The 13,522-nt window shown below is 34.4% G+C and overlaps 1 protein-coding gene across 1 annotated transcript in view; it reads left to right on the top strand.

Annotated features, from left to right (window-relative positions):
* The window catches only part of TEX15 (testis expressed 15, meiosis and synapsis associated), a gene marked incomplete at its 3' end in the record, with an annotated part of 60,047 nt that extends 51,581 nt beyond the window's left edge, over positions 1 to 8,466 (top strand). Inside the window, exons 7-9 of the mRNA XM_081082241.1 lie at positions 786 to 844; positions 4,277 to 5,520; positions 8,426 to 8,466. Of these exons, the coding sequence (XP_080938367.1) occupies positions 786 to 844; positions 4,277 to 5,520; positions 8,426 to 8,466 (1,344 nt within the window). The remainder of the gene's footprint in view (positions 1 to 785; positions 845 to 4,276; positions 5,521 to 8,425) is intronic.
* Between the last annotated feature and the right edge of the window lie 5,056 nt (positions 8,467 to 13,522).

The raw sequence follows: 13,522 nt of genomic DNA, 5'->3' as shown, positions 1-13,522 counted from the left end.
TAAAAAGGTGTGATAAGTAATGAGAAGAAAAGAAAAAGAGAGAGAGAAGGATTATTTGCTGATTTCATGGAATAGTACAAACCAAAGCCTTACTTTAAAGGAAAAAATAATATCACCTGCGTGTAAAAATGAAGAGGACATATAAGTTAGGAAAATAACATGAGCCAAAGACACAGTGTTTATTGACCTATCTTGAGAAATGAGTTTAAAATTAAGTCTGGAACAAAAAAACACTAGTGGACAAGCTAAGGATGGAGAAGATTGTTTCAGATTATAAAATGTTTTAAATGTAGGCCTACCTAGTTTGAACTTAATTCTGTACATATTGAAGGATAGTGTCCTATGGAACAGTTTTGTAAGTCATTTAAAGGTAGATCTTCTGAGTACAGTTAGAAGAAGTAAGTTATCCAGGACTTAGAAAAGGGTGCTGTTTTGCAGAATAAAAAGGAAACTCTATGTTTGACTGACATTACTTACAATGGGGCTTACTGGCTGGTTTACTAAAAGGAATAAGAGGAAGCAGTTGTAAATGGACTCCCAGGTTTGTTATCAAGTGTGGGGATATAAAGAATTTTGCAAATTTCTTTTTTTAAATGTATTTCCAAACATTAACAAAATATGGGAAGTCCCGCAGATTCACTGCTTTTCAAAGGGAAGGTTCGTCAGTGAATGAAGTGTTAGTGCATTTTAGATGATGACAGAACAAGCAATTGCAAATATCTGATATTAGAATGATAAATATTTATATCACCAATGTAGCTTTATTTTGTATGTTTTAAACATAGGTTAACGTGAAAGATGTCACAAAAATCAACAAAGAAAAGGCAACGTTCAAGCATCCAAGGTAGGGATTGCCATCAACCCCCTATCTGAAGAAAAATTAAAATTGAGCACATATTAAGTAACAAGACTAAAACATTTATTTATATACCTTTGTTGGATCATACATGTAATTTAGGGAACAAGAGTAAGCTAAGAAGGGAGAGGTGGTTGTTTCATATTATGCAGTTTATTAAATAAGGCCTAAAGAGTTTAAACTTTGTAAGAATTGAAAGATAGTGTGCTGTAAAATGTTTTTTTTTCCTTTTTGTAAAATGTTTTTTCAATAATGTAAAGGATAAGGAGATTCTGAGTACAGTTAGAAGTCATAAGTCAGCCAGGGCTTAGAAGAGTGATGGTTTTACATAATGAAAAAAAGTAAAATTTGTATTTGACAAGACATTACTTAAAGAATTGATGGGACTTAGTGACTGGTTTTACTAAAAACAGCATACAAGAATAGGATATGTGCTTAGATTGAGTTTTTTAAATGTGTGGATTCTACAGACCAGTCACATTTCAAAATTGGTTAAAAAGATATAAATTGCCAACTTATATTACTAAGTGGGAACTTAGTCATAGACAAACACATAAATATACCAGTGTTTCATAAAAGGATGTTTTAATACTATACTATACAAAGGACATGATTTCAAAATAAAGCTTAGCTCTATGAACTGAATTGTATTTATAAAAATCTCACTATATTATTTATATTTTTCTTATTTTGACATGAAGTGGCACCATTGGACTTGTTGACCATCTCTTGTTTGACTCAACGCTGTAAGATTTTCAGATCATGATAAGCTTCATTTTCTTCCATTTTTCTTTTATTTTATGAAGGAGAATGAGTAATATAAAATAAAAAAGATACACATCCTCAGTTCTGTCTCACTTGGTTTTGCTTTTTTTAAACATTTTTATAAGGTAGGCCACTCTTTGTTTTAAATATATATATATATATACATATATATATATTTTATTGATTTCAGAGAGGAATGGAGAGGTAGAGAGAAGTAGAAACATCAATGATGAGAAAGAATCATTGATTGGCTGCCTCCTGCACACCACCTACTGGGGATTAAGCCGACAACCCAAGCCTGAAACCCAAGCATGTGACCTCCTGGTTCATAGTAGAGGCCCAACCACAGAGCCACACTAGCCGAGCTAAACATATAGTTTTTATTGATCTTTAGAGGGAGAGGGAGAGAGAGAGAGAGACATCTCTCAGCTGCCTCCTACATACCCCTGTCAAGGATTGAGCCTGAAAACCCAGTTTGGCCCGCAAACCTGGGCATATGCCTTGACCAGAAATTGAACTGGCAGTCTTTCAGTGCATGGGAAGATGCCCATCCAACTGAGCCACACTAGCCAGGTCAGTTTTGCTTCTTTAAATACAGCATTTTAGCCTGGCCAGAGTGGCTCGGTTGAGCATTGTCCTGTACAACGAAGGGTTGTCAATTCAATTCCTGGTCAGGACGCATGCCTGAGTTGTGGGTTCTGTCTGTAGTTGAGGCACATACAGAAGGCAGCCAATTGATAGCTCTCTCTCTCTTTCTCTCTCTCTCTCTCTCTCTCTCTCTCTCTCTCTCTCTCTCTCTCTGTATTTCTCTTCCTCCCTCTCTCCTTCTTTCCTTTCATCTCTCTAAGCATGTACTCAGATGATAATTTTTTAAAAAAGATAAATATGGCATTTTATTTCCTGGCACATACGATTCTGAATAGTTATGTAGTGGTATAAACATGAATAGAAATGTTAGAAGGATAAGATAAACCAGTTCTATAATTATCTTGCTTTTGATAACTAATTATAGCTGGTATTTGGCACTCAAAGAATCAAACTTTGTTTCATTTAGCAGGAAAATGGATTATAACATAAGGTTAACAAAGAGTGCTATCTTCATGGAAGAATATTCTCTAAGAGAATACATAATAGGACAGAGGATGCAAACAACTGTCAGTCTATAAGGTCAAGGCATCACTGAAACATCATTGGAAATGTGATAAAGTCAAAATTGTACTTTTTGGAAACTGTGTCAAAGTATTGTATGGGGTTGGATGATGATCTAGGTCAGCGGTTCTCAACCTGTGGGTCACGACCCTTTTGGGGGTCGAACGACCCTTTCACAGGGGTCACCTAAGACCATCGGAAAACACATATGTAATTACATATTGTTTTTGTGATTAATCACTATGCTTTAATTATGTTCAATTTGTAACAATGAAAATATATCCTGCATATCAGATCTTTACATTATGATTCATAACAGTAGCAAAATTACAGTTATGAAGTAGCAACGAAAATAATTTTATGGTTGGGGGTCACCAAACATGAGGAACTGTATTAAAGGGTCGCAGCATTAGGAAGGTTGAGAACCACTGATCTAGGTTGTCATTAAAGTGCCTTTAAGGAAGCTGTAGTAAGTAAAATATGAAGCTTTTAGTTTCATAAGTAGAAAATAAATTCAAGGCCAAAGATTAATTTCTCTTGATTCTGGAAGAATAGTTACTTTTTTTCTTTTCAACATGTTCTTTTCCAGATGTGATTTTAAAAAACTTGATGAGACACCAAATAATTATATCTATAATTACCTGTGGAACTGTATTAACTCTTTGGCTCTATCCATTCCCATAATAGATTCTTTCTTCAGCCTACTTGAAACTGTGTAAAATTATGTAGGAATGCAAAGGATATTAAATTGGCAAGGAATTTTGGAGGTCTGCTTTTTCTATTCTCAATCTTAAACAAGCTATCTTAGCAGTTAATGATAACAGAAGATCTTGGGGCCAGGGCACATCTGGTGGTTCTCCAGTTATGTAAGTAAAGAGGATTGTCAATAGATTGGAGGTATATGAATTAGAAACTACACTAAAAAAAATGAATAGTGATGCTTTTCTACGTCTAAAAGCCTCAATCGGGAAATGTCCAAAGCATAAAATAATTCTTTACAATATTGGAAGCAATGTATATTTTCAAAATATATATTTAAAATGTGGAGTATCTAGATTCAAACCAAGGTAGCAAACTGGGGAAATATGTTACTTGTAGACAGCCAATAGAAAGCGAAAGTGTTAATCTTAAGAATCTCTTCTCATGCCCTGACCGGTTTGGCTCAGTGGATAGAGCGTCGGTCTGCGGACTCAAGGGTCCCGGGTTTGATTCTGGTCAAGGGCATGTACCTTGGTTGCGGGTACATCCCCAGTAGGAGGTATGCAGGAGCAGCTGATCGATGTTTCTCTCTCATCGATGTTTCTAACTCTCCCTTCCTCTCTGTAAAAAATCAAGAAAATATATATTTTTTAAAAAGAATCTCTTCTCCTGAATAAAAATTTCAAATATATTTATATTAAAATTTTGCAACTGTATATTTAAAATTGTTTATATATATGTGTGTATATATATATATACATATATGTGTGTGTGTGTGTGTGTGTGTGTGTGTGTTACACTTAATAGGACCACAAGATCTCATCCCGAAAGTGAAAGTAAAATAGGACCAAGTTCATCTAACAACCAGAGAAGAAACCGTGGATCTCCAAAAAAGGTTGAAATGCAAAGATCATTTCCTGACTCACCTTTATCTTTAAAGAACTTAAAAGACACTGGCATGTTGAAGTCACAGGGAACAATAGAATTAACTAATATTTCATCTGCTACTTCAGAAGATTTCACTGGACAACAGGGAAATGTAAATAGCATGAAGAAGAGAGATGTGAATTTTAGGGCTGCTGAAACAAAAAGTGATAAGAAAGAAGGTTCTTTTGTATTACATGACCAAAAAAGTGTAGATGGCACCTTTTCAAAAGACCATGAAACACCTTCACAGAAATTGCTTAACAATTCCCCAGATCCCTCAGATATAAAACCAGGGACTGATGCTGCTCTTCTGCCTAACGCATCAGGACCCTCAAAGTTCTGTTTTGCGAGGGGTATCCTTCCCAATTTAGAAATGAATGACACTGTTTCTGAACTTCAAGATAATGAAATATTAAATTCATCTATTACAAATTCTACAGTCACTAATTCTTCAGAACCTATATTTATCCAGAACAAAATACCTGTTCCACAAATACATAAAACACAACCTGCAAAAACTGAGTCAAAAGGAAAATATATGAAAGATACATTGAACCCCAGCACTGCACCTGTTGAAACTTCTGAGAACATAAGCCTTAATGTCAATCAAACAGCAGAATACTCTTTTTCTGAACAACAGAATAATGAAAATTCCAAAGTCCAAACCCGGAATGCTGCCAAAGACCAGAATGAGCTTCCACAGTCTGCACGTACCCCAATATATAATTCTTCTGAACACTCCTTTGGAACTTTAAATCCTTCCTATGCTTGGTGTGTTTATCATTACAGCAGCAGCAACGGCAGTTCCATTACCCAGACATACCAGGGCATAACATCATTTGAAGTACAGCCACTTCCTCCTGAGATGTTGACTGCAGTGTCAGATACTGTCCAAAATACACATTCTAATCTTTTGTATTCTCAATATTTTGCCTGCTTTGCTGGGGGGCCACAAGCATGTAGCTTTGTGCCAGCAAATATGTATTTCCCATCTCAGATGCCTATTCCTTACACTGTTCAGCAGCCAGCTTTTTCACAGTTTGCTTCTTACCAACCATTACCACAAGCTGCATACCCTTACCCTCCTAATTCAGGTGTGCTTCCACAAGTTCCTTGGACTTACGGTGAGTTTCACAAGTGTTAATGCTTCCTTGAGTTTTCACTTTTATCTTTGTATATTTATAAAATGGAATTTACAACAAGTAGTGATATATAGCAGTCATTTTTCTGTGCAGATGTGTAGAATTGTTCAAATATCAGACAGAGTTAAATTATGTTGCCAGGTGAAAATCTAGTTGCCAAATGAGGGAAGACAGAGAATTGTTAATCTCATTAATATATTCTTTTAAAAAACCAATTTATGGGGTATCATTAAGAAAAGAATAGTTGCCCTAACTGGTTTGGCTCAGTGGATAGAACATCAGCCTGCAGACTCAAGGGTCCCAGGTTCAATTCTGGTCAAGGACATGTACCTTGGTTGCGGGCACATACCCAGTAGGTAGTGTGCAGGAGGCAGCTGATCAATGTTTCTAACTCTCTATCCCTCTCCCTTCCTCTCTGTAAAAAAAAAAATCGATAAAATATATATTTTTTAAAAGTATAGTTAATTCATATCATGAAATGTAATGTAACCATTAAAGGGCTTATTAAAGTTTTTAATGATAGTTTTTAGAACTGTGTCATATAAATTTACCTATATAATCAAAGAAATGCATATAAATTAAGTACACCAACATTTCAACTTGTCTGCCTCTGAGTGATAAAATTTGAGGTGTGTGGAAAGTGTTTTTCTGTATTTTTCCACTGGCAACATACATTATTTTAATAAATGGAGAAAAATAGACTAAAAAACCAAGGTGGAAAAAGAAACTTCAGATAAAGCAGTCTTTCTCTTTCTGTCTGTATTCTAATATACCATCTTGGCAGAAGTGAAAATAAAGTTCATTGAGATGTGTTGATAGAACAGTTTGGTAGTTTGCCACTAGTACTTGAAAAATGTTTTCTTAAATTCAATTCTATTTGTAAAATATGATTATAATATAGGTTTTTAAAATTAAATTGAAATATATATTTACCAGAGTTAAAGCAAAATTTTAAGACAATAATTCTGCAAAAACTAGTTATCCACTAACACCCAAATATTCTACCATTAGAGGTAAAATGTATTTTTAATAAAATTAATCTCTTAGTGTGTTAAACAGAGAAATGTAAGAGAATATCTTTTAAATTCAAAAGTTATTTCTCAGTCCTGCATTTTCTTATAAGTTAATAAGTAGAGAAAGCTAATTGAATTAATTCATTTCATTTGTCTAATTTGATAAGTAGCAGCTATTACAATTCTATTTCTTTTTTTTAATACATTTTATTGATTTTTTTACAGAGAGGAAGGGAGAGGGATAGAGAGTTAGAAACATCGATGAGAGAGAAACATCGATCAGCTGCCTCCTGCACACTCCCTACTGGGGATGTGCCTGCAACCAAGGTACATGCCCTTGACCGGAATCGAACCTGGGACCCTTGAGTCCACAGGCCAACGCTCTGTCCACTGAGCCAAACCGGTTTGGGCTACAATTGTATTTCTTATTAAGAAATCTGATCAGGACAGCATAGGGGATATTGTAAATATTGTAATAACTACTAGTATGTATGGTGACAGGTGACTACTAGACTTACCATGATCACTTCATAAGGTATATACCAGTAAATGTCTTAGCATTATATTGTAAACCTGAAACTAATATAATATTGTATGTCAACTATAATTTAAAAGTAAATTTAAAAATAAAGAAAAAGAAACAACCCCTGGCCTAAGGGAGTTTCACAAAAAAACAGAAAAAGAAATTTGATCACTGGAGCACCTCTGCATTGGAGTTGACACCGGCACCTAACACCTATAGGATAAAAGTCAAATTAGCTTGGAGTGCAGGACCTTCACAGTCCTGGCTATACAGTGTAGCCTCATCTCCTACCACTTCTACCTCTGAATGCAAGCTAGTATTGAACCCCTAACTGTTCTCCCATGTGACATTTCCTCTTGTCCTCCCATAGTACTTCTTGTGTACACTTCTCACATGATAAGGCATGTGAGTGTTGTGTGGCGTTGCAATTATATATGTATCTTTCCCTTCCCTCTTTACCCCACCAAATGAATTGAAAAAGTACTGGCAATTTTTCACCAAAAAACAGAACCTGAAAAAAACTCTGAAGAAGGGGAGAAAGAAACAGGAGTGGGGCTGGAAGAGCATATATCCTTTTTTGGCTAATTTGACACATTGCATATAATTGAATTTGATTGCTGCTGCTACTGCTGCTGTAATGATAAACACACCAAGCATGGATATGGCAAACCTATAAATTAAAGTAGACATCTTGAATGTAATTGTTTCATAAAGTTTCTCATAGTTTGAGCTTTCTTGTGTTCTTAATAATTAAGCTGTTTGTGATGCTAAAAAAGGTATCTCTGGAATCAAGTCCAGCTTTGAGGCTCAAAATTTTTAATTGTTACCTCTTTGGTTATATTAGTCAAGTAAAAATAAATGATTATCTACTTATTATAGTATCCAAAAGTAACTCTAAAAATATTAGGAGGCAATGTAAGCACATCGTTTAGTTTTTATGAGTGCAGATAATGCCACACTTACAGAAACTACATATTTCTAAAGGTATGAAAATCCCTGTGACCCACTTGCTGTTGTGTTTTGTTCATAATATTTAATTCAGCACCATAAATGGAACTAAAGGGAGGGACTAAGTGAGCCCTGGGGGCCGGACACATTACATCCTTTATTCCATTTAATTCTAAACAACATACCTGAGAGAGATGTAGATACTATTCTTTTGCAGATGAAGAAATTTCTCCTTGGGGAGCTTCAATCACTTTGTCAGGATCCCATTGCTAGTAAAGGGCAAATGTGAATTTGAACTTCCGGCTTTAACTTAACTCATGTCTTTCCACCCACTATACTGTTATGTGCCATTTAGTCTGCATCATTAACTTATCTCAAATCTTTGTGGGTTTTTATCTTCCAGTTCCATGGCAACAACAAGAACCCTTTCAGCAAGGACTTTGAAACAGTCTTCTGTCTACTAAAATAAAGGAGATTTACACGTTTTTCCAAGTGTATTGTACTTATATACTTTTATGTTAATATTTTAAATATATGTAAGTGTGGTAGGAAATATAAATCATATAGCCTTTATAAAATTGTGAAATGCAGCATATGCAATGGGTAAAAATTCCTGATATCCAAAATACCAGAATTATTCCCATGCTATTATTTTAGTTAACACTGTACTAGGCTACTTTCACTACCCACCTAGCTATCAAAAACATTAACAATATTTTTTGAAATTTATTTTTTGAAATGTTGCTATACAGCTGTTACAATTATATAAAGATTTTCTTTGAGATTATGCTAATGGAATAAGGAGAGTTAAATATAACATTTACTATGGTTAAGGTTAAACAGTAGTAAAATCTTTAAGAAATCTTGTTTCTGATATTTTTGGTACATTGTTTATGGTAATGTTATGCCATTTAACTTAGATTAAAATAGAATATTTTTTATATATATTTTTTATTGATTAAGATATTATATATGTGTCCTTGTCCCCACATTACCCTCTTTCCCCCCCCCCCCGCTCATGCCCTCACCCCCCAGTTGTCTGTGTCCATTGGAGAATATTTTTTACTTGAGTTGGTTGTCAAAACAATTTTATAACTCTTGACATATAATTTATAATTTTACTGTCTTACATGAAAAATTCCTTTAATTTCAATATTTTCTAAATTTTACTTATAAAATATAATAAGTGTTTTTATATTTTCAGTGTCTTTGAGAAGAGATTTCTAAAATTTGTTTGAAGCAGATTTATTATATTGAAATTCAGCACATTTTATACCTTTTTCCATAAGAGCACTTTTCACAATATTGTATCTTTCATATTTGTATTTCATAATTTAAACAGTTTTTAATGATTTTGTAGCAAATAATAGGAAACAGTGTCTTCAGTTTATGCCATTAGTTTAGTGGAATTTTAATAATTTAAATAATGAAGCACAAGTACAAGTTTTGTTTTTTTTTCAACATTCCACAAAAGTGAAAAATGCCTTAATAATTATTGTAGAACAACTGGGGCATAGTATAAAACTACTAGAGGCCTAGTGCACAGATTCGTGCACATTAAAAGGTAATTAATTAGAAGGTGGCCAGCGGGGCGAGATGGGCTGAAGACTCCCTGGAGCCAACCTCCTGCGGTCCCTTCCCGGCTGGCTGCACCTGGGTCTGCGGCTCAAAGGGCATCTATGGAGTGAGCGGGTCTGTCCGGCAGGTGGGGTCCCTAGGCCTGGCCTGCGGGGATCAGGCCAAAACCGGCAGTCTGACATCCCCTGAGGGTTCTTGGAGTGTAAGAGGACACTCTGCAAAGTTGCTGTCTCTCGGCAGCTCCTGCATTGAGTGTCTGCCCCCGGTGGTCAGTGCACATCATACCTACCAGCCAGTCGGCCGGTCACTTCGCCTTTTATATATATAGATGGTCTTTAGCAACCTCTCTGCTCACCACCAACTATTCGTGTTTTCTATAAGATCCCAGTCAGAAAGATTCCTCTCAGCTAGACAGACTTTTCTCAAATGCTAGTGGGCCCTAAAATATGGTAACAAATTTGCATTGGCTAATTCTAAACAGGTAGCTAACCTGTTTTCTGTCACACTTTTTAAGTTAGCAAACTATGTTACATATATAACAGGTCTCCAAAGAGAGAGTAATTTCGGCCGTATTTATTGTAGAGTAATTTTTCCCTTTGGAAGAAGACTAAGAACCCCCAGGATAAGCTGCTTTAGTCACGTTAACCAAAGAGCATTGAATGCAGAATACTTAGGGTTCTTCTCTAACAAACAGATCTTTAAAAGAAGAAAGCCAAGCAAAGAACTACAATCTAGAGAAAGGAATTTGAAAAAAGACTATAGAATTAAAGCAGTGATTATCAAGGTAACATATTTTTTTGTCCATATAGTTGTTTTATTTGAAAATAGTCTGTAAAAATCAGAACTCCTGAACAGGTATTAAAGCAGTAATATTAACTGTTATTCAAAAAATGACTTTGCCTCAGCCATTTGATTTATGTTTGGTTATAAAAAGATGTTACACATTTATTATTAAAAATGTTTCTTAAAAAAAAATGTTTCTTTTAGTTAAATATTCTAAATAAGGATGCTTTAAACAACCTTCAGATTCTGTTGATACTGTATTTGTGATATTTTTATTTCTTGTTTGAATTTCTTCAAAAAAAGAAAATGGAAACAATCTTATCTGACTATTCAGTTATATTTAGAAATCTGTACTTTGAAACAGAACATGAAAAAAATGTGTTTTTCTCTCAAGTATGTGTTTTGGTTCTAAATGTAAAAATAGAACACATTAAAATTTGAGCTAGCATTATAAACAAAAAATCTCTGGCTGTTTGTAAATATTATTGTTTTAGAACTTAAAAATTACCTGAATAAATTGAATTCAGGGTTTTTTGGGTTTTTTTAGTTTCAGAGGGTTTTTTCTTTTTGTGTTTATTGAAGAATAAGCAAATATGTGGATGGTCCTTGTATACATACCCATTACATGAACAACAACCCACAAGAACTGACTTAGAGACTAAATAAACTACAGGAGCTCTCCTTCTGCTCCAGCTGCTTTTGCCTTCATCTCCTCCTTCCTTCCCCCCTCATGTTTACAAACTTCATTACTACCTGGGGTTTCATAGGACAAGCCAAAGTCCCTGACTTCAATGCAGTTCTCATTTCAGTCAAGAGACACGAGTAATAAACTAATGTAAGTAATTTATTTCACATAATGAATAGTGATATATAGCCAACAAAACAAAGTAGTAGATGATACATAAGCTGAGATGTCTAGAGAAGGCCTTTTTGGAGGAGGTAATCAATCTTTCATATTTGTATACTCTGCCTTCTGTTAATATGCATAATGTAAAATGCCTCTAAAACTTGAGTTTTGAATCTAGCAAAAACATAAGGCTATGCCCTCATTTTCCTAATAAGATTCCCCAAAGTGTTTTGATAAAAAAATATGTAGGCTTTCAGAAACACATATAAATGTTTAAATGCCAAGTGTGTTATATTAAATATTTTTTAAGTTTTAACTCATTTTGTAGAACAATTTTAGTGTCCTCTCCTACACCTTTAATATCAATGTTTGTATATGACAGTTTACCAAAACATATCCTCACTTCTAAGTCATTTGAAATATATGCTTTTAAAATCTGTATATGCATTCAAAATTATGTTTGATTCAGGGCATTTCAGGCTAATTTCTTCCCCAAAGACATTCCGTAATAAGTTTTCCAAATAGAGTAAGGCTATATACTCTTTTGAATGGGGTAACTTACATTCAGGCATATTAAATCTTTTTCTACAGGCATAGTTTGATTTCAATTCATATAATATTTCTTGAGTCAAATTCATATAATATTAGTATTTCAGCCAGCTTAAAGGATAAATCCCCAATGATTCATGCAGCTTGAAAATCAGGCTTGTGGAGGAAGAAATTATTTTTATAAAACATCTCTTTAAATTAGTTCTAATGAATACAATGACTGCAGATGCAGTTGCTAATGAAAAGAAACTGAGAAGGTAAGGGGTTGATTAGTAATGCAATGTGGAAAAAAAGATTTAAAAGATTAATAAAGGAAAATTTTGTAAGGATATAAGTCCTTTTTATTTCTTGGGGTATAAGTTCTCTGCTTTATTTTCTTATTTCTGAACTTACAACCATTGAAGAATCCCTCTGGGATTTGTTAGAAGTCTCCTTTGAACCATCCTGTAGAACAGTTTGTCTCAAAATACACTGCATTACAGTTTGTTGTCACAGGAAACTGCATTTATCCTCGTATTTGTAACTCATTTTAGTTTAAAATCTATTTTTCTTTATTGGGTAAGAATAATTTAGACCTATGACAGAGTCATTTCTCTTTTTTTAATGTTAGAATCTGTTTTGAGAAAGCTGGTCTAGTCAATTTATTGTTTGGTTAATTAAAGATTGTATTTACATTTAGTCAGCAATTGAACATCTGACTTGTGCAGAAAGTATGCTATTTGTGTGTGCATCAACTAATCTTGATATTATCCCCATAAAGGGAGGTATTTGCTTATTTTATAAATTCAATCATTCAGAAGTGTCTAAGATATTTTTGTACCTCAAATCATCTTTATGAACTTCATTTAATAGTTTCCCATATATTATTTGTTTGAAAAGAATATTAGATCTATCTTAAATCTCTTTATACATGTTACTTGCATTTATTTGTTTTTGTTTTGTTTTGTTAATCCTCACTCAAAGATATTTTTTCCACTGATTTTTAGAAAGAGTGGAAGGGAGGGGGAGAGGCAGAGAGAAAAACATCAATGTGGGAGAGAGTTATCAATTGGTTGCCTCCCACACGCACCCCGACCAGCCTGGGATCAAGCCTGCAACCTGCAACCCTTCAGTCCCCAGGCCAACACTAACCACTGAGCAACTGGCTAGGGCTTACTTGCACGTTTAATTCCAAACATCATTTTGTGTACCTGATACCATAATCCCTTCTTTTGAAATGTGAATATGCAGAGAGCAATACAGTAATTTGAGATTTTTGCATGTTTGAGTAAGAAACAATTGTTCTATGTGCAAACAAATCATTCTAGTTCTTTGGCTAAGATTATTTTAGTTACATTAAGAAGTGTGTGTATTATATTGGGAGTTATGCTAAATCAAATAACTAATGACTCCTAATGCACTGATTCCAAGGCATGAAACCATGCCTGAATATTAATGAAAACATCACTGTCCTCAAAATGGACTGCCTCCACTTTATCTCTTCAAATGCTAGACTGCTTATTGTGCTCTATATTATGCGAGTCAGGCTCTCTACCTATCTTCCATCCTTATTATTTTGAAAATGATCCCAAGACTACTCTGTGACAATTTCCTAGAGCTACACCCACCCTCTTAACCTTTTCTCACTCCTCTTAACCTTGTTCACAGCTCAGCAATACAAAATAAAATAATGTTTCAATTATACCACATTGAAAATGCCCACATAGGACCTGCTGAGTCAGCTATGTTACTTTTGGCTCTCCC

The sequence above is a fragment of the Myotis nattereri genome (genome assembly GCF_964212035.1).
Source record: "Myotis nattereri genome assembly, chromosome: 2".
Lineage (NCBI taxonomy): Eukaryota > Metazoa > Chordata > Mammalia > Chiroptera > Vespertilionidae > Myotis > Myotis nattereri.
This window is presented reverse-complemented; position numbering and strand designations above follow the sequence as displayed.